At 42.0% G+C, this 21,107-nt stretch overlaps 2 protein-coding genes across 7 annotated transcripts; one reads left to right on the forward strand and one right to left on the reverse strand.

Moving 5' to 3' along the window:
• Positions 1-263: 263 nt before the first annotated feature.
• HAUS2 (HAUS augmin like complex subunit 2) lies at positions 264-14,020 on the reverse strand. 3 transcript variants are annotated; one of them, XM_080674811.1, is made up of 6 exons: positions 13,819-14,020; positions 8,962-9,054; positions 8,534-8,603; positions 6,848-6,980; positions 3,553-3,661; positions 264-539 (listed from the first exon to the last, which is right to left on the reverse strand). In XM_080674811.1, the coding sequence occupies exons 1-6, from the start codon at positions 13,909-13,911 to the stop codon at positions 381-383; spliced, it is 657 nt and encodes a 218-aa protein (XP_080530937.1). In that variant the 5' UTR covers positions 13,912-14,020; the 3' UTR covers positions 264-380. The 3 variants fall into 3 exon arrangements, with proteins under 3 accessions (XP_080530937.1, XP_080530938.1, XP_080530939.1); XM_080674812.1 differs by lacking the exon at positions 6,848-6,980 and having other exon boundaries at positions 13,819-13,970; XM_080674813.1 differs by lacking the exons at positions 6,848-6,980; positions 8,534-8,603; positions 13,819-14,020 and having other exon boundaries at positions 8,962-9,045.
• LRRC57 (leucine rich repeat containing 57) lies at positions 13,984-21,107 on the forward strand. 4 transcript variants are annotated; one of them, XM_080674798.1, is made up of 6 exons: positions 13,984-14,225; positions 14,305-14,410; positions 14,517-14,655; positions 15,151-15,419; positions 18,696-18,881; positions 19,338-21,107. In XM_080674798.1, the coding sequence occupies exons 2-6, from the start codon at positions 14,327-14,329 to the stop codon at positions 19,377-19,379; spliced, it is 720 nt and encodes a 239-aa protein (XP_080530924.1). In that variant the 5' UTR covers positions 13,984-14,225; positions 14,305-14,326; the 3' UTR covers positions 19,380-21,107. The 4 variants fall into 4 exon arrangements, with proteins under 4 accessions (XP_080530924.1, XP_080530925.1, XP_080530926.1 ...); XM_080674799.1 differs by having other exon boundaries at positions 13,984-14,213; XM_080674800.1 differs by having other exon boundaries at positions 13,989-14,068.

Genomic DNA, 21,107 nt, shown 5'->3' on the forward strand with positions numbered 1-21,107 from the left:
ATCCATGTTTCTGTCTCTCCTCCTCCCTTCTACTCTCACTAAAAATCAATGGAAAAATATGCTCAGGTGAGGATTAACCAAAATAAATAAATAAATAAAAAATAATAATATATATATGTGTATATATATTATACACACAAAGGGAAATTTAGTTTGGTCTTAATGAACTTAGAATTTTAGTACTCTGACACAGAGAGGGCTCTTTCAGTATTGCTAGCAGTAAAGCCTATAAATACCCATGTTATCATTGACTAGAAATGGACTTCACATGACTACATACAATTAAGCAAAAAGAAATCATTTTTGCTTAATTCAATCAGTTGTATCATTTGGCATTAATAGTTTGGACATGAACTTTAGAAGTAAAGATAAAAAAGGCGTTATGGTGTTATAATATATTTGTGAAGATAATTTTCTTCAGCTAATATTTTTGGGATACAAGAAGAAATTTCCTTTTGTTGTTCTCGCCACTTGAGTATATTCTCTGCCAGTTTTTCTGTCTCAGTCACCAAAATATCCATCTTGGCTAAAGCCTTGCTCTGTAACACATGAAAGAAGGGGAAAATAAGAGAGAAATTATGCCTGTCATAATATATCATTACTATATCACAAATGGTTATGATTTCAGCCCCTGAATACACAGGCGCCTTAAAATTGTGCTCTCCCACTTCTTATAGACACGCTTTTTCTTCAAGTCACCTCTCCTGTCTTCAATTATCACCTTTATGCAGATGACCTTCAATCTATATTGTCAAACCTAATTTCTTTCCTAAAATTCAGTCCCACATTTCAGTCTGTTGGAAAACTCCATCTGGATATACATTCAATCTCAATTTAACTGCAATTCAACAATGGCTGAACATTTAATATCTATGCAAGACATTAACAAAAAACAAACTCATTAACTTCTTTAATTTTTTGCTCCTACTCACCAAGTCAGCAAGGATAGCAATTTCATTACCTTGGATGTGTTCCAAAAAGTAGCCAAATTCTAGAAATTAGACCTTCAAAATATAAAAATCTACATAATCCTTTATATTCTTCAGCTTTAAATCTTTTGTCTGAATAACTATATTTATTCCCCAAGTTTCTTTGTCTTTGGTTCCTTTGCCTAGTCCTCTAACACAGTTTATCAAACTTTAATGTGCATAGGAATCACCTGAGGAACCTGTTAAACTGTAGATTCAGATTGTGAAGGTATCAGGTGAATGAAATCTGCAATTCTGCATTTCTAACAAGCTTCCAGGTGATGCTTACGCTGATGTTCTCTGCCCACACTGAGTGGTAAGGTTCAGTCTACTCTACTTAATATTTCCTCCATTATTAAAGTACAGTTCTGATCAAGTCACTCCTCTGTGCCTTTCTCTAAAAATAAAAAATTCAATAGTTCCCCAGTACTCAAGACAGTCAAGTCTAAACTTCTCAGTCTAGTTTTCAAAGCAAGCCATAACTAACCCTGAGTTAATTTCCCTCTCAATACCTTTAAGTATCATCCAAAGTGGAGTACCACTCTTCCCTCAAGCTACTCTGTGCTCTTCTAATTTTCTTTCCTTTTTAAATTTTTATTTACTGATTTTCAGAGAGAGGGAGACAGGGAGGAAGAGACAGAGAGAGAGAGAGAGAGAGAGAAAGAGAAAGAGAAAGAGAGAGAGAGAGAGAGAGAGAAATATCTATTTCTTGTTCCACTTAGGCATTCATTGGTTGACTTACTTGTATGTGCCCTAACCGGGGATTTAGCCCACACCATGGAGAATTGGGACAATGTTCCAATCAAGCTACCTAGCCAGGGCATTGTGCTCTCTAATTTTCATGTCTTTACTCACACTGCTGCTTTTGGCTGAACTATTCTTTCTGAAGCATAGCCAAGCCTCACTGGTTCCTCAAGATTCAGCTCACTACTAACTCCTATATAAAACTTTACTGAAGTATTCCGACCCCCTATCCTACTCCCAATCTCCCTAAAGTGGAAGCAATCCCACCCTTTTCTGTGCTTAATAGAAAGCATCTTACCTAATAATAGACAAACATGTAAATTGACCATACCTCCACTACGCCACCAGCCAATCAGGAGTGATATGCAAATTAACCCAACAAAGATGGCGGTTAATTTGCATACACAGGTGCTGAGTGATGGGGGTGGCGATGACGCAGGCGTTCTGCCCCACCCCTGGTCTCTCAGGGCCTCTGGGCAACATGGGAAGGTGGGGCCTGAGCGGAAAGGGGCTAGGCCGGAGTGCAAAGGCAGTGCCGGCAGCCAGGGAAAGGAAAGACCATTCTAGTACGAATCTTTGTGCATCAGGCTTCTAGTCTTCTTTATAATTCTTTGCTGTACTCATTGTGCAAATATATTATGAAGTAGAATTTCATGATAGGGATTAGTCAAACCTGTTTATCTCATGATACCTTGCACAATGAAGAGAATACATATTTATTAAATACTGGAATAAAAGAATGTAAAATGACTATTAAAGAAAAATAATATAAAAAAATAAATAGCATCTTGATTTTATAAAATAACTACAGGCGCAGTGCACAAATTCATGCACCAGTGGGGTTCCTCAGCCTGGCCTGTGTGACCAGGCCAAAACTGGCTCTCCGATATCCCCCGAGGGGTCCCAGATTGCGAGGGTGCAGGCCAGGCTGAGAGACCCCACTGGTGCACGATCGGGGCTGGGGAGGAATGCGGGAGGATGGCAGCCAGGGAGGGACCGTGGGAGGGCTCCAGGGTGTGTCCAGCCCATCTTGCTCAGTCCTGATCAGCTGGACCCCAGCAGCAAGCTAACATACCGGTAGAAGGGTCTGCCCCCTGGTGTACGTCATAGTGACTGGTTGACTGGTCAACTGTCTGCCCCTGGTGGTCAGTGCACATAATAGCAAGCAGTTGAGCAGCCTTAGCATATCATTAGCATATTACGCTTTGATTGAACAGCCAACCCGACACTTAGCATATTAGGCTTTTATTATATAGGATTCACTCATATTAACCACCAAAAAAGTTAAACAGCCCTAGCCGATTTGCATCAGTGGATAGAGCATTGGCCTGTGGACTGAAGGGTTCCAGGTTTGATTCTAGCAAGGGCACATGCCCAGGTTGTGGGCTCGATCCCTGGTGGGGGGTGGTGTACAGGAGGCAGCAGATCTCTCTCATCGTTGATGTTTCTATCTCTCTCTCCCTCTTCCTTCCTCTCTGAAATCAATAAAGAAATATATTTAAAAAAAAAGTTAAACAAGTAGGTCAGACATTTGAGATTCTAGTATAAAATAGAACTAAAGAAAGCTAAAAGTTCCCTAGCTGGTTTGGCTCAATGGATAGAGCATCAGCCTGTGGACTGAAGGGTCCCGGGTTCAATTCTGATCAGGGCACATGCCCGGGTTGTGGGTTCGATCCCCAGTAGGGGGCGTGCAGGAGGCAGCAGATCAATGATTCTTTCTCATTGATGTTTCTAGCTCTCTCTCCCTCTCCCTTCCTCTCTGAAATCAATTTTAAAAAAATAGCTAAAAGTAGTGTGAAAGGAGTTGATGAGGTACTTAAATGCTATTGTTAATACTCACCATTTTCTTTAGATTTGTGTTTAAATGAGGAATATTTCTAATTGTTTCAAGATGGGTTTCTAATCTCTCAATAAAAGTCACTGCCAACTCCAGCAAATGAACCATGTATCTGAAAGAGGGAGAAAAAAAGTCAATTACTATTTTGTTTTAGTGTAGTTATTTTGTGTTCTCCTTTTCCCCTTTTAATTAGGACTTTCAATATGAGATAAAATAATTACAATCAACCCAATGAGTCAATTATATCCTTTCTGCATTCATGGAAAAATCAGTGATAAAGCCATTTCAAAATACTAATTCTCAGTGATGAGTGAAGAGAATAAGAACAAATGTACTTCACTGAAATAGCCTACAAATAAAACTACTTTGAATCTTCGCATTTGCAAGATGCTTTAAAATCATTATTCAGTTCTTCTGATATATACAATGTATATTATGTACATTAATGGTATTTTAGTGTACTGAATAGATACAGAATAAATCCACAAGAATTTGTATATCTATTATATTACTGTAAGATTAAAAAAAACTGATACTCAAGAGAAGATACTGATTTGCTCAGGGTCAGTTAGTGAGGCACTGGTGGAGAAAGTCAGCAATCAGATTTCCAGATGTCTGCTTCTTTACTTTATCACTTTATTACTAATAATAACTTACATCTTCAATTTGGTACTTGCAATACACCCATGAGGAAGTAAGGAACAGAAAGCATCTACGGATTGGTAAACTGAGGCAAGAAGTTTAAATCATTTGTCTAAGTCTTTGAGGCATATAAACAACAGAGATGAGACCAGAACTCAGTTTTTTCCCCTCCTTTAGTTGACATTGTTTTCATCTGTCCCTGCTTAAACTCCCCCAACAGAATTTGTATATACAGAGTGGGGCAAAAGTCGGTTTACAGTTGTTCATATGGAAAATAATACAATAACAATAATACAGGAATTAACTCTGTGTTTGGCATACTCACAATTGTAATCCTATTCTTGCCCCAACCTATATAGGCAACATTAATGCAACAATAACTTTACTTCATAGAAAACAGTCTATATATAATAAACGTGACTTTACCCAATTGACTCTATGTTATGAATCTAATTTCTATCATTAAAATCATCCTATCTAGCCGAAACCGGTTTGGCTCAGTGGATAGAGTGTCGGCCTGCGGACTGAAGGGTCTCGGGTTCGATTCTGGTCAAGGGCATGTACCTTGGTTGCGGGCACATCCCCATTGGGAGGTGTGCAGGAGGCAGCTGATCGATGTTTCTCTCTCATCAATGTTTCTAGCTCTCTATCTCTCTCCCTTCCTCTCTGTAAAATATCAATAAAATATATTTTTTAAAAAAATCATCCTATCTTGCCGAAACCGGTTTGGCTCAGTGGATAGAGCGTCGGCCTGCGGACTGAAGGGTCCCGGGTTCGATTCCGGTCAAGGGCATGTACCTTGGTTGCGGGCATATCCCCAGTAGGGGGTGTGCAGGAGGCAGCTGATCGATGTTTCTCTCTCATCGATGTTTCTAGCTCTCTATCCCTCTCCCTTCCTCTCTGTAAAATATCAATAAAAATATATATATAAAAAAATCATCCTATCTAATAAAAGAGTAATATGCAAATTGACCGTATCTCTGCTACACTCACAAGCCATGCCCACCAGCCAATCAGGAGTGAGTATGCAAATAAACCCAACCAAGATGGCTACGGCCACAGAGAGCAGGAGGGAGGCTTGGGTTTTCCTGGCAATGGAGGAAGCCAAGCTTTCCGCCTGCTTTTGCCAGCCTAGGCCTCCACTCAAGGCTACAAAGTTTCAATGATAGAAGATACATAAATCCAAACAGAAATGGTGGCAGCCATGGAGCTGGAAAGAGCAGGAGGCTAGGGTTGTCCGCGGCAATGGAGGAAGCCAAGCTTCTGCAGCCCTGGCCAGCCCAGGCCTCCGCTTAAGGCTACAAAGTTTCAATTATAGAAGATACATAAATCCCAACAGAAAAGGCTGCCGCCATGGAGCAAGCAGAAGGCTTGGCTCTGCTCCAGGCTACTAAGTTTCAATTTTAGAAGATAAATAAACCCCAGATACCAGGGCCTCCGCTTGGGTCACCGGGGGTGTGTGGCCGTCCTGCAAACCACCATAGGCCCCTCGCCTAGGCCACCCCACGCCCCAAGGGAACCCCCACCCTGATCCAGGACACCCTTCAGGGCAAACCAGCTGGTCCCCACCTGTGCACCAGGCCTCTATCCCAGGGGTCCTCAAACTATGGCCCACGGACCACATGCGACCCACCGAGGACATTTATCCGGCCCACCGGTGCTGCTGCCTGTCCTGCTTAGCAGCCGACTCGTCCTGGGCCTGCAGTGCGCATAGGAATTTGTTCATAGTTTGTTTTTTTTTAAACTATAGTCTGGCCCTCCAACGGTCTGAGGGACAGTGAACTGGCCCCTGTTTAAAAAGTTTGAGGACCCCTGCTCTATCCTATCTAATAAAAGAGTAATATGCAGATTGACCATCACTCCAACACACAAGATGGCTGCCCCCATGTGGTCAAAGATCCTGCCCCCATGTGGACACAAGATGGCCACCACAAGATGGCCAGCAAGGGAGGGCAGTTGGGAGGGACCAGGCCTGCAAGGGAGGGCAGTTGGGGGCGATCAAGCCTACAGGGGAGGGCAGTTAGGGGTGACCAAGCCGGCAGAGGGAAGTTGGGGGTGACCAGGTCTGCAGGGAAAGGCAGTTGGGAGGGACCTAGGCCTGCAGGGGAGAGCAGTTGGGGGGGGACCAGGCCTGCAGGGGAGGACAGTTAGGGGTAAACAGGCTTGCAGGGGAGCAGTTAGGCATCAATCAGGCTGGCAGGGGAGTGGTTAGGGGGTGATCAGGCTGGCAGGCAGAAGCGGTTAGGGGCAATCAGGAAGGCAGGCAGGCAAGTAGTTGGGAGCCAGCAGTTCTGGATTGTGATAGGGCAGTTGGACATCCCTCGAGGGGTCCCAGATTGGAGAGGGTGCAGGCTGGGCTGAGGGACATCCCCAAATGCTCCACCCCCCCCCCCCCCCCGTGCACGAATTTCGTGCACCGGGCCTCTAGTTATTTATAATTCCCAAAACACTATGAACAAAGGAATACCTTTCTTTTCACCATAGCTATACTTTTAAAGCACGGATTTTCTTTCTGGTTTAATATGTCAGCAGTAATAATAATGTTAATAGACACAATCACTAATATATTATTCAATGAATTATGCTATGAAAAAACTACTAGTTTAAACTACCTTCAGAAAACGTGTAACTGCTAATGTCTACTTTTTAGTCTAACCTGTGATAAACTGCTTCAATAGGCAGGTTTTCCTGGCACATGGGTTTCAACAGTCTTTGCCTGAGGGACCTCTTCTCTTTTAGCACTGCTTCCAAATGATTATTCATGCTTTGCAGAGTTTGACACTTTTGAGCTACACAAACCAGAAACAGTAATTATAGTTAGCAACAGGATAAGTAAACATTTTTGTTGTTGCTAATCCTCACTCGAGGATATTTTTCCCATTGATTTTTAGAGAGAACGGAAAGGAGGGGAGGAGGGAGAGTAAATGAGAAAGACATCAAATGGTTGCCTCCCGCATGTTCCCCGACTGGTGCTGGGGATCAAGCCTGCAACCCAGATATGTGCCCTTGACCAGGAATAGAACCTGCAACCCTTGGGTGAGAGGGCTAGTGCTCTAACCACTTAGCACACTGGCAAGAGCAGGACAAGTACATTTTGAAATCACTAATAAATTCTCCTTTGCTTTGGTTTGGTTTAATACAGCCAAAATTATCTTACCATTGCTCTCCTAAGTATCTCCCCTTTGCTATTCCTAATATCAATTTCATTTTATCTTATTTTTCCTATTGACAACCAAACCCACTGCTAAATTCTGTTTTTCAACTCTACATCTTGTTCAGTTTTTATAGCCAGTGCCGTATTCTTCAAATAATGTCTCCTTTCCTATCTCTGCCTCTAATACTCTACACAAATATTAAAAAACAAATATTTGTCTTGTAAGCTATTTCTGATCATTTCAATATTTGCCCTAGAATTCAGTTAATGGCCTCTTCTTTTAAACTTTTATTTATTTATCTTATTTTTTGTTAATCCTCACCTGAGGGTATGTTTTCCATTGATTTTTAGAGAGAGTGGGAGGGAGGGGGAGAGACACATGGACTGGTTGCCTCCTGCACCGGCCCCAACCAGCGTCGGGGATCCAGCCTGCAACTGAGGTATGTGCTCTTGACTGGAATCGAACCCATGACCCTTCAGTCCTCAGGCTGACGCTCTAACCAGCTAGGACTTAAATTTTTAACTTTCAAACTTAGAGAAAAGTTTCAAGAATAGTTCACTGAACTGCCATATACATTTCACCTGGACTCACAAACTGAAAACACTTGGCTACAGCCTCTCTTTTTTCCTCTTTCTCTCCATACCCTTACATATATTTTTTGCTGACCCATTTGAGAGTAAGTTGCAGATATCATGACATTTTACCTCTAAAATGTCAGCATATATTTCCCATCTCTTATATAACTACAAGTATCGAATTCAGAAAATTTAACATTGGCACAATACTATCAATATTTAATACAGCCCATGTTCAAATATCACCAAGTATCCCAATAATGTCCTTGACAGCAAAAAAGTTTTCTAATCAAGTATTCAATCTATGAACACACTGTGATTTAGCTGTCAAATCCATTTAGTCCCCTTTAATCTGAAAAGTTTCTCAGCCTTTTTTTGGTTTTTCAAGTTCTCCTAATTTTGAGGAGCTCCCACCTTGGTCACTTTTTATGCAATTTGCACTAGGCAAGCCAACAAGACTTTTGTTTGAACACAGAAATAGAAAACTTTGTTAGCCTTGGGGCAATACCTGAAAAAATAATGGTATATCATAATGCCTGGTGCTTATTTAAGGTAATCCAAGAAAAAGTTGAAATTCTAATAATTACCCACCCATTTAACCTAACCACTTACCCAAAAAAGAAGGATGAACAATGTCTGCTGTATCTTTTTCTAGTTTTAGAAGTTCAATTTCCAGGTTTTTCTGCATTAGGAACAAAAATAATATTTACCTCACTCAGAAAGGAGCCTGATTAAAGGATAATCTCTGATAAAAACAGACTTTAACCAGGAATATTTAAGGGGAGGAGAGAGAAGGATTTGTTATGAGAGCCCAGGGGATTCACTGAAGCTTTTCACATTGGTGTGCAAGCCCTGTTGCTGCTTCTGCTACTACTATCAACTACTGCTGTTACTATTACAATTTCATTAACAGGAAACTATGTAAGTAAACACCTACCCAGTTAAGTACTAGAAACTGTTCTAAGTGCAAGAGAATTGCTGTTGGGAACAATTAAGATTTGTTTTCCTGTACTAGAAGTAATAAGTTCAACATAACTTACCTGATTGATTTCAGCTTGAATATTTGTGATCTGCTGTAGCCTGGAGAAGTTCACAAAGCAAGGAGTCGATTTCTTAGATATATCTAATATCTCCTAATGGAAAGTAAACAAAGAAAACAGTAGCATGTCACAAAAAGTTTCTATGTGCATTGGAAAAGCATGCCCATGGGTCTAAAATATAAGCATATATTACATCCATCACTGCCCCTGAAAAAATGCAATACAGAGTACAACAGAAAAATGCAATACAAAAATGCAATACAGAATACAATAGTAACAATGTTTACTTCCTGTTTTTAAAACCTCCACATCACAAATCATTTGCCCAAATATTTAAAAAATAAGAAAAGACTAAATCACTTTGTACTATTTCCTAAAGTACAAGGCACAACAGATTTGCATTACTGATAGTTTATCAGAGGATTTTAAGCCCGAGTTTGTTGGAGAAATACTCCTATACAAATGACCAAGACATAGTCTCTCTGACTTTCTTGGGGCTAAAATCAAACATTCCTTCCACCCCTGCCCCAATGGAGTCATTTATCAGATTTATTAAATGACCTCAATTAGCTAAAATCATTCATACTATTTCTTTTCACATTCTTGCTCTCTTAGGTAAAGGAATGTTTGCACAGGCATAATTACTCTTCTAAAAAGACTACCCCCTCCTTTTTATCCTTTCATTCTATGTTAGACTGCCTCCTTAAATTGCAGGTTATCTGCCGAAACCGGTTTGGCCCAGTGGATAGAGCGTCAGCCTGCGGACTGAAGGGTCCCGGGTTCGATTCCGGTCAAGGGCATGTACCTTGGTTGCGGGCACGTCCCCAGTGGGAGGTGTGCAGGAGGCAGCTGATCGATGTTTCTCTCTCATCGATGTTTCTAGCTCTCTATCCCTCTCCCTTCCTCTCTGTAAAAATATCAATAAAATATATTTAAAAAAAAATTGCAGGTTATCTCAGAATAAGAATATTATGTTGTTCATCTCCTGGCTTCATCCATCATTTTCTGTATCTACTGCTTTTCTAGAAAGTTAGCAAAGAACTTTAGAGATCATATAGGACAGGGGTTAGGAAACTATAGTCCATGAGCTAAATGCAGCCAACTGTCTGTTTTTGTACAGCCCATGAGCTAAGAATGGTTTTTATATTTTTCAGTTGTTGGGAGGGGGGAAAAATTCTTTTGTGGCATATAACTTAAAATTTTAGAGTCCAGAAATAAAGTTTTATTGGAACTCAGCTTCTCTCATTTAATTATTATCTATGGCTACTTTCAGACTAAAACAGCCTAGTTTCAACCATATAGAAAGAAAATCCTCAAATATTTACTCTCTGGCCCGTCATAGCAAAAGCTATGAAGTATGTGCTCAATCAATGTAATAACCAATAAATAAAGATATTTATTGAGATAGGAAATGGAAGACTCAAGAATGAATAAAAAGTCTGGCTGGTGTGGCTCAATGGTCGAGGGTTGACCTATGAACCAGGAGGTCACAGTTTCGTTCCTGGTCAGGGTACATGCCTGGGTTTCTGGCTCGATCCCCAGTGTGGGGCGTGCAGAAGGCAGCCGATCAATGATTGTGTCATCATTGATGTTTCTACCTCTCTCTCCCTCTCTGTTCCTCTCTGAAATAAAAAAAAAAAAGAAGAAAATGAGCTCTCTGCCATTAATAAGTTCCTGACAGATGGAAAGGAAAAAGTATTCTAGATAAAAAGACTTAACATTATAAATGCTCAATAACTGTGTTAGTACTAACATATATTGGGTGTCCCAAAAAATACATACACACACTCTGAATAATTATAAAGGCAGTGTTTATTAAAATACATTTCATTTTCAAAATTGACCCATCAGCTGTTACACTATGTATACGTATCTTTGGGACACCCTGTATGTTCTTCTGTGATTATGCAAGAAACTACATCTCCAAATTAATCTTCACTTTTGACATACAGAGTGTCCAAAAAGAAAATGTATACACACTCTAACAGATGATAACTCAATTTTCACTCCTTTTCAGGTTTAACTGATTTAAAATAATGGGTGAGACCAGACTAAGCTTTGAACAAAGAAAATTTATCCTAAAGTGCCACTAGACTTTTTTTTTTTTATGTAGACACATAAAAGATAAAGTTTATAGTACAAAACTGGCAACGGTAGATGAATTGAGGGCACACAAATACCAAACAAAACGATTCTTGATATTTGCAATTCTATTGCTTTGCATTATCAGCAGTGCCTGCACCAGAATGGTCATCAGTTTAAAAACAGGCATTGACAAAAAAAATTACTCATTTCTGTAGATTCTTTTAAATTTTGAAAATGAACTGACTTTATAACCATTCAAAGTGCATACACATATTTTTAGGACACATAAAAATGTAAGTGTGGGTAGTATCTATATATATAAAAGGCTAAGTGACTGACAACTGGCCAGTACATATGACGTGCACTGGCAATCCTATAATAAAAGGCTAATATGCAAATTGTCCCCTCTACTGGGAGTTCGACCGGAGTTCAACCAGGGAGCAGGGCCGGCCAACTGCCTGCAGGCCCTCCCTGTGGTCTGCCCCATCCTCGATCAGCCTCCCCTACCCCTATCACGGACAGGGCTGACTAGCCAACCACCCACAGCCCCGATTGGGGTGGGCCAGCTGGACCCCGCCCATGCATAATTCGTGTACCTGGCCTCTAATGAAAAATAAAACTAATGGGATTGGGGGAAGAAAGAATGGGGAGTGACATCTTAATGAGTATGGGATTTCCACTGGGAAATGATAAAGAATAGTTTTGAAACTAGTTTCACAGCATTGTGACTGTACTTCATGCCAGAGTTGTACACCTTCAGATGGTTAAAATGGCAAATTTTATGTTATGTGCATCTTATCCTATCTAATAAAAGAGTAATATACAAATCAACAATCACTCTGCTACACCCACAAGCCACGCTCACCAGCCAATCAGGAGCGAGTATGCAAATTAACCCAACCAAGATGGTTGCGGCCACGGAGTGAGCAGGAGGCTTGGGTTTCTCTGGCAATGGAGGAAGGCAAGCTTTCCGCACACCCTGGCAGGCCCAGGCCTCCACTCAAGGCTACAAAGTTTCAATTATAGAAGATAAATAAATCCCAACAAAAATGGCAGCAGCCACAGAGCTGGAGAGCAGGAGGCTTGAGTTGCCCCCGGCGATGGAGGAAGCCAACCTTCCCCAGCCCTGGCCTGCCTTGCTCTCCATTTAAGGCTACAAAGTTTCAATTATAGAAGATAAATACATCCCAGATCCCAGGGCCTCTGCTTGGGTCACTGGGGGGGGAATGGCCGGCCTGCAAACCACCACAGGCCCCTCGCCCAGGCCGCCCCACACCTCAAGGGAACCCCCACCCTGATCCGGGACACCCTTCAGGGCAATCCAGCTGGCCCCCACCCGTGCACCAGGCCTCTATCCTATCTAATAAAAGAGTAATATGCAAATTGACTATCACTCCAACACACAAGATGGCTGCCTCTATGTGGTCAAAGATCCTGCCCCCATGTGGGCACAAGAGGGCCGCCACAAGATGGCCAGCAGGGGAGGGCAGTTAGGGGTGACCAGGCCGGCAGGGGAGAGCAGTAGGAAGGGGACCAGGCCTGCAGGTGAGGGCAATTAGGGCAATCAGGCTGTCAGGGGAGCAGTTAGGCATCAATCAGGCTGGCAGGGGAGTGGTTAGGGGGTGATCAGGCTGGCAGGCAGAAGTCGTTAGGGGCAATCAGGAAGGCAGGCAGGCGAGCAGTTGGGAGCCAGTAGTCCTGGATTTTCCAATGTACTCATTACTACACCTTATACCCCCACCACACAATCTATAAGTTCCTGTTACTAAGTCTTCAAGTAATTTAGAAGAGTTCTTCAACAGAAGTTTAAACTTTCAAGATCATGTCACAGCAGTATGTATCACAATTCATCTTAGAGATGCTGTCAGGAAAGGGAGAACTCTGGTACCTAATCCTGCTTCACTAGGTAAGTGACCTTGGGCAAATTTCTTGGTCTCCTTGGGCCTTAGTTTTTTCTCTTCTACTGTACGGTAGTAGAATGCTCTAAGTATAAAAGGTGGTATCTTTTCCGTAAATCTTTCATCATGTTTATATTGCTCATCTCTGCAGGTGATTTTACCTTTCTACTTTTCTGTTTCCTTTCTTAGTGATATTCCTCAACTTCCTCATTATCTAAAATTTTCTTTATTTCCCTCAATTCCGATTCCCGTGTCACTTTTGCCACGTGTATTCCAGTATTCCCTCATATCTTCCATTTCTCCCTCTACTGGCTTCTTCCCTTTGGCCTATGAACATGCTCTTCTTGCCCAACCTAACCCACCCCACGCACCCCATGCGCTAATCTCTATGGTCTCTCCTTCTCAAAATTAATCCCTCCATTCATGTTACGAGGTCTTTCAGGTCTTTATCAATCCTTTTTTGAGGGGCTTTTAACATGCGCGTTTCCCCTGGCGCTCTCAGCGCCTCCCGCCCCAAACATGCTTCAATACCTCACTTGTTAGGGAACGTATGCTTTAATTAGCCGGTTTCCCAACCCGCCACTCATACAATCTAGGGATGGTAGCACTAGATTGAAGAGAAAAAAAAGGCGGGAAAACCGGTCTTTATTATCTCCCACGAACAGACCTGGGATAACTCGCCTGCAGACACCCGAAACCCCGTCTCCTCGAGTCACCACCTACTCAGAACTCCGCTTTAGCAGAAGGGTACCTGCTGTGGCCTGGAACGGGCTCCACCTGAGTCTGCTCTAGTACAGCCTCAGCCAGTACCACTTCACAGCCGCCTGTCGCCACCGGGGGCACCCCCTTAATGACGCCATCGCCGCCCACGTACCTGAGTGACTGTCCCCGAGGCTACGATATGGCCCAGCAGTAGCCCGGCAGGGTTTGGCGCAGACGCCGGGTCCCAAGGGTCGGCCGCAGCCATGCCTGAGACGCACCTCCCCAGGTGGCGCCGGGAATGAGTGGAACGCCCGCCCGACGCGCCGCGCGCTTCGATGACGTCACGGGGCGTTTCCGCGCAGGCGGAAGCCCGGGAAGCGCCTCGCAGGCTTGCGCGCCTCCCAGGTCGTCTTCGGAGCCGGGTGAGAACAAGTCTGGGGCTCCCTGGTCCTCCGTAGGCTCCTAGCGGCGTCTAGCCTCGGAACGGCTGCTACAGCTGCAGGGCCTGGTGGTCGGGCTGCCTGTCCTCCCCTTTCTTCCTCGCCAAGATCCAGAGTTCTGCAGGAGGTGCCGGCTAGGGTAGGAGACGCAGCCGGGAGGCCGAAGGGGTGGCTGCGTGCCTGGACCCAGCGGTGACAGCTGCACTTCCTTCCCGCAGGGACCGGAGCCGCAGCGCTAGGATGGGAAACAGTGCCCTCCGCGCTCATGTGGAAACCGCGCAGAAAACTGGTGTCTTTCAGCTTAAGGACCGTGGGCTGACCGAGGTGAGACTGGGAGGGACCGGACCTGGGAATTAAACGGGAGAGGGATGGCGGGGACGGTGAAGTTAATCCGTGAGGGATTCTCCGCGCTGTGAACCCCTTTCTCCAGTTCCCTTCAGAGTTACAGAAGCTGACGAGCAATCTCAGGACCATCGATTTATCCAACAACAAGATCGAGAGCCTACCGCCTATGATTATAGGGAAGTTCACGCTGCTGAAGAGCCTCTCCTTGAACAACAACAAACTGAGTATGGCTTTTGCGTCTGGGTTGCTTTTGCTACTACTCATCAGCCGTTAAGAAGGGTGGTGTTCTCTTACAAGCTAATTTTTGATATGAAACCGTTCCGACTTCTCAAGACGCAGGAGAATGTCAGAGTCCTTGAAGTTTTCTATCTCTTGTAATTACATCTACAAGCCTCTTCTGGTGGTAAAATGATTGGTACTGGGAAAATTTGGACAGGGCAATGGAAATGGAGGGACTTCCAAATCCCACAAATTGCTGTCAGGTTGTGCGGAGGCTCCTGTACAAAATATACACATACGTGCTTTCTTGCATTTTAATGGCACTCTCACCTTCTGAAGACTATGTTGGCAAAAATGCAGTGCTTAAAAATGGCACTAGTGGGAATTCTGTGTATATTAACAAGAGGCATAGTAGGCTGCCATGTAGTTTTTATAAACTTCATCAAAGGTGTTTTTCAGCTGTATCAGATTCAGGTTTCTATGTTTTTTGTCTTTGCCAGCTGTTCTTCCTGGTGAGTTATGCAATCTGAAAAAACTAGAGACGCTAAGCCTAAACAACAATCACTTGAGAGAGTTGCCATCTACCTTTGGGCAACTGTCTGCCCTCAAGACCCTGAGCCTCTCTGGGAACCAGCTGCGAGCACTACCACCCCAACTTTGTAACCTACAGCACCTGGATGTGGTGGATCTCTCCAAGAACCAGATTCGGAGCATACCTGACATAGTGGGGGAGCTGCAGGTCATCGAACTCAACCTCAACCAGAACCAGGTCTAGAGTTTAAGGGTTCCTTTCTAATATATATCCTGAATAACCTGTTTTTCTCTAAAGTGTAATCATGGAACTGGGCATTAGAAGCTGGATGAGAAGTATATTCTGTGGCCGGACTAATTTCAAAGCCCAAAGTCCTGTGGAGATAGTTGAGACACTGGTTGTGTTTATTGTGTAGGTGTTTTACAGAGGTTGGGATGGTAATGGGGTGCTAACTTCAAAAGTTAAACTTCTGTCTCACAAATCTTGAAGAGTTCTTCAGATCCTTCTCAGACATGTCTCCAGTCATCTAACAAGGAGCTGTCAGGCCCAGCCAGCATGGCTCAGTGGTTGAGTGTTGACCTATGAACCAGGCCGTCACTGTTCAATTCCCGGTCAGGGCATACGCCCAAGTTGCAGGCTCAAGTGCTGGAGGCAGCTGATCAATGATTCTCTCTCATCATTGATGTTTCTCTCTCTCCCTCTCCCTTCCTCTCTGAAATCAATTTTATATATATATATATATATATATATATATATATATATATACACACACATACATATATATCCTATCTAATAAAGATGGAATATGCAAATTGACCATCACTTCACGACAGAAGATGGCGGTGCCCACAGCCAATAAGAGGGAATATGCAAATTGATGCAACAAAGGTGGTGGCGGCCGGGCCGGGACGCAGGCATTCTGCCCCGCCCCGGCTGCTCTGGGCCAGAGTGAAGGCCCAGGTCCCGGGTGCCAGCAGCCAGGGGAAGGAAGGCCTATTCTTGTACGAATCTTCGTGCATCAGACCTCTAGTGCGTGTGTGCATGTGTGTGCGTGTGTGTGTGTGTGTGTGTGTGTGTGTGTGTGTGTGTGTATGGAGCTGTCAGAAAGAGTGGAAAAGAGGCTTACACTCATAGGTTCTCAGAGTTAGACATCAGAGGTAATCTGTTGTCCTTTTTTTGGACATCTTTGTCAATGTGTGTTTTGTTAAGAGACCATCAGCAATAGGCATTCTGGAGATAGCTCATTTCATTGTTGGACAGCTTTGATTATAATATTTGAAATTTGTTTCCATTACTTCGGAAGCTCTTTGGTTTTTATGTATAACTGGAGAAACAACCTTTGGTTTAGAAATAAGACACAGATGATGAAACATTAAACATAGTGAGATAGGTGGCCTTTAGTTTTTCTAGTGCGGGCGTCCTCAAACTATGGCCCGTGGGCCACATGCGGCCCGAGGACATTTATCCGGCCCGCCGAGTGCCGCTGCCTGTCCTGCTTAGCAGCCAACTCGTCCCGGGCCCACAGTGCGCATAGAATTTGTTCATAGTTTTTTTTTTTTAACTATAGTCTGGCCCTCCAACAGTCTGAGGGACAGTGAACTGGCCCCCCGTTTAAAAAGTTTGAGGACCCCTGTTCCAGGGTCTGTGCTTCTAGATCTACAGTCCAATACAGTAACCATTAGCCACATGTGGCTATTAAAATTCATTTGAATTAAAAATTCAGTTCCTCAGTTGCCACAAGCCATATTTGAAGTGTTCAAAAACCATGTGTGACACTGGGCTACCATATTGGATAGCACAGATACAGAACATTCCAATCATTGCATAAAGTTTTATTGAGACAATTTATCCTAGATTGTAGTGGCCTTAAATTATTTATGAAATTCAGTCTGTCTTTGAAGATATTAGCCTCCTCTTATCCTTAAATGAATATATTTTTTTTTTAATATGTTTTTGATTTCAGAGAGGAAGGGAGAGGGAGAGAAAGAAACATCAATGATGAAAATCATTGATGATCGGCTGCCTCCTGCACACCCAACACTGGGGATCGAGCTCACAACCCGGGCATGTGCCCTTGACTGGAATTGAACCTGGGACCCTTCAGTCCGCAGGCCAACTCTCTCTCTACTGAGCCAAACGAGCTAGGGCTTAAACAAATATTCTTGAATGTTCTTGAGCTTTTAGGAAAAATTGACTATTTGGGGGGGGGGGACTTGAAAAAAATCGTTAAGCAACAAGTATTAGTTGAGCACTCATTCCACATTCACCTATGCTGATGCCTTTACCAATGGTTCTCAGATGTTAGTGTGCCTCAGAATAACCAGGAGAGCTTGTTAAAAGAGATCACTGGACCCCTCAATGTTTCTGATTCAGTAGGTCTGGGGTGGGGTTTGAGAGTTTGCACTTGCAATAAGTTCCCAGGTGATAGTCTGAGGTGATATTTACTCCGGGTGGAGTAAATATTATTTGGTGACTTGGAGTATTTAATGGGCAAAGAGGTGAATGAATTAAAGGTACTTGTTACTGAATTTGAGGCCCTAAAAAAAAGAGCGGTGCTGTTGAGAATAGACATGCTGAGTTGATTATGATGGTGCAAATGGAAATGTACTAAAAATTGGGAGACATAGGAGTGGAATAGAGGTGAGAGGTTTGAATGTAGATACAGATTTTGAATTCTTAACAGAAATGATGGCTTTAAGAATGAATTGATGAGCTTTCTAAAAGAAAGTTTAGACAGATGACCAAATATTTATTAGAGGCTACTGCTTGAAAAATGTTCATAGGAACAAGAAAGGAAGCCAAAAATGAGGAATAATTCAAAAGTTAGAAAGAAAAACTCAGGAATTAGATATAGTAGGGAGTTTCAAGGAAGGGATAGATAGTACAATCAAACATTTATATATACATAAAAGATTGGCAGTGGATGTACCAAAATGTTTATTGCTGGTAGATTGCAGTTCTTTTCTTTAAATTCAAAAACTTGAGCCAAAACCGGTTTGGCTCAGTGGATAGAGCGTCAGCCTGCGGACTGAAAGGTCCCAGGTTCGATTCCGGTCAAGGGCACGTAACTTGGTTGCGGGCACATCCCCAATAGGAGGTGTGCAAGAGGCAGCTGATCGATGTTTCTCTCTCATCGATGTTTCTAACTCTCTATCCCTCTTCCTTCCTCTCTGTAAAAAATCAATAAAATATATATTTAAAAAAAAAATTCAAAAACTTGACTCTCAGGTTTTCTATAATAAATAGTGCTTTTATTATCAGAAAATTTTATTTCCAAAAAGCCACTGGTTCAAAAAGCAAGTCCTCCTTCCCCACCTCCCAAAAAAGTGGAGGAGTAGTAACAGATGCTACATGACAGAGGCTTCTGGAATGAGTAGGTAGTAAGAAAATGGAGGCCGTAAAAAGAGAACTAGGACAAATTGTCAAGTAAAGGTTTTTTTGTTTTAGTTTAGTAAAAAATAACCATTACAGTGCTTATACTTTTTCCTGTTATTCTTTTTTGTGGTTAAATAGATATCTCAGATCTCAGTAAAGATATCTTGCTGTCCTCGCCTTAAAGTTCTTCGCCTGGAAGAGAACTGCCTTGAGCTCAGCATGCTTCCACAGAGCATCCTCAGTGATTCCCAGATCTGTCTGCTTGCTGTGGAAGGCAACCTTTTTGAAATAAAGAAACTTCGAGAACTAGAAGGCTATGATAAGGTATGTAGTCATATACTTTTGCATTTCTAGTCACTGCTCCAGAGAAGAGAATGGTGAAGTAACCCACATGAATGTTTATAGCCACAGGCTGCATGGATAATCCTATTTGTCAGCAGGATTTGTTTCCCATTTTGGAGGCAAGTTCTAAGAGTTAGCCAAATTCTTGTACCAAGATGTACTGGTATACACTCTTGTATTGTACCAAGATGACTTTCTCTCTAGATGGTGTATTGTAAAGCATCTTTATCTTTTGATAGGTTTCCTATTAAAATATCAAAAAGCTTAAAAGACCCCAAAACTATATGCTTTAGATTTGCATTTAGAATAGGTAGATTTTGTAGGAAATGAGGGACCATATCCAATAAAAACCTAAATGGAAAAAAAGAAGTCATATGAAAAAGGTATTTGCTCATGCCAAAACACCACATATATATTTTTTTCTTTCATGACATTTAGTACATGGAGAGGTTCACGGCCACCAAGAAGAAGTTTGCTTGATGTACTCCACAAGCATGGGAATCCTTATAGGACATTGATTTGGAACCTGCTGCAATCTGGCTGAAGCAAAGGCTCCTGTTGCTGTCAAGGATGTCTGCAGTAAGGAGCTGATACTCCAGGAGATTATATTGCATTTGATCTCTTTCCTTTCCAGAGCTTACCTTAAATAAGCTAAAAGGAATCAACAGACAGGAAGAATTCTCCGTTGAGTCATGAATAGGCAATGGACAATGTTGATCTTCAAATCATCATTAGTTTGGTTTTAAGAAACCAATAGCTAGTTGCTATTTATACAATAAGGGGATGCTGCCTGGTAATAGAATAGCTCCACGCCACAGCTTGAAATTTCATGTATAGTTGCAATGAGTGAGCTTTCATAAAATCAGCTGCCATCCCACTTTTGTGTTAACATCACATTTTTATGATATTGAAATAATTTGTTGAGAGGCTGCTATGGTTAATCTAAGGATCTGTGTTTTGTTCCAGTCCATCAGTTCAATTATAGTATTTATACTTGGAATTTAGGATGTACATAAATGTGTGACTGTCTTGATTAAAAGTGTACCTTGTCGAGAAGCTTCAATACAACACTAAGAGATGTTCCCAAGGCTGCAGTAGCAACTTCTTTACTATTGCAGGTGCCTTACTGGTAGAGGGCTCTGAAGAGCTAAAACCATATATGCAAAACTTGTAAGATACAAGGGTTTTAATAATCAAGATTTTCCTGAAGCTTTGTTAGAAATAATCTTATTTCTGGTAATCCTTTTCTCCTTTTTGTATTTTATAACTCTACTAATCAAATTACCTGTCAAAAAGCAACTATAGTATTTTAAAACAACCTATGTTTATCAAGTTTATTCTCAATGAGAGAATATATTAAAGAATTTTTAATGAACTTTTTGGCTGGAAGGAAGGTTCATCCTTTAAAAGAAGACAGGAAAACTAACCTGTAAATGGCCTTTTGTTTGAAAATAAACTGATTAGGAAGAAATGTTTCATGTTGAGGTTGCATAAGTACTGCAATGCCTTCATGTGACTGATAAACATCTTGTGGTAGTGGAACCATGTTTATTAAGAGAAACTGAAGGTACTGAGTTAGATGGTTTCAAATTGTTACTGATATGAATATTTATAAAGCTACCACTCTGTCATTTTTTGAAGTTTTGTCTTGTCCAAGGAGCTATTTTACAATATATTTACAAGTTCTTGTTTTATAAAACTAGTTTGATCTTTATGTCAAGAGATCATAGGAGCCTAGTATTTAATCTATATGAGGAAGTCTCTCTGACCTTCAGTCTGGTCTGGGTATTCTTTTTCCCATGTTATTTTCTGTTTCTCAATTTGGGGAGGAATAGTTTATCATTCTTGAGTTTTATTAAAAAAATAAACTTTAATGCTTAATCTTATTGATCAGTTAACTGAACAATTAACATTTCTCTATTTTATCAGTACTTTCATCTAATAAATCAGAAGTTATAAATTAAACTTAAATGTCCCCAGCCATTTAATTACTAATTGGAGTTTTAAAAAATCTCTAACTCATCCAGCTGGTGTGGCTCAGTGGTTGAGTGTCAACCTATGAACCAGGAGGTCACGGTTCGGTTCCTAGGCAGGGCACATGCCCAGGTTTCCGGCTCAATCCCCAGTGTGGGGTGTGTAGGAAGCAGCCGATCAATGATTCTCTCTCATTATTTATGTTTCTGTCTCTCCCTCTCCCTCTCTGAAATC

This window comes from Plecotus auritus (assembly GCF_963455305.1).
Source record: "Plecotus auritus genome assembly, chromosome: 1".
NCBI classification, from domain to species: domain Eukaryota; kingdom Metazoa; phylum Chordata; class Mammalia; order Chiroptera; family Vespertilionidae; genus Plecotus; species Plecotus auritus.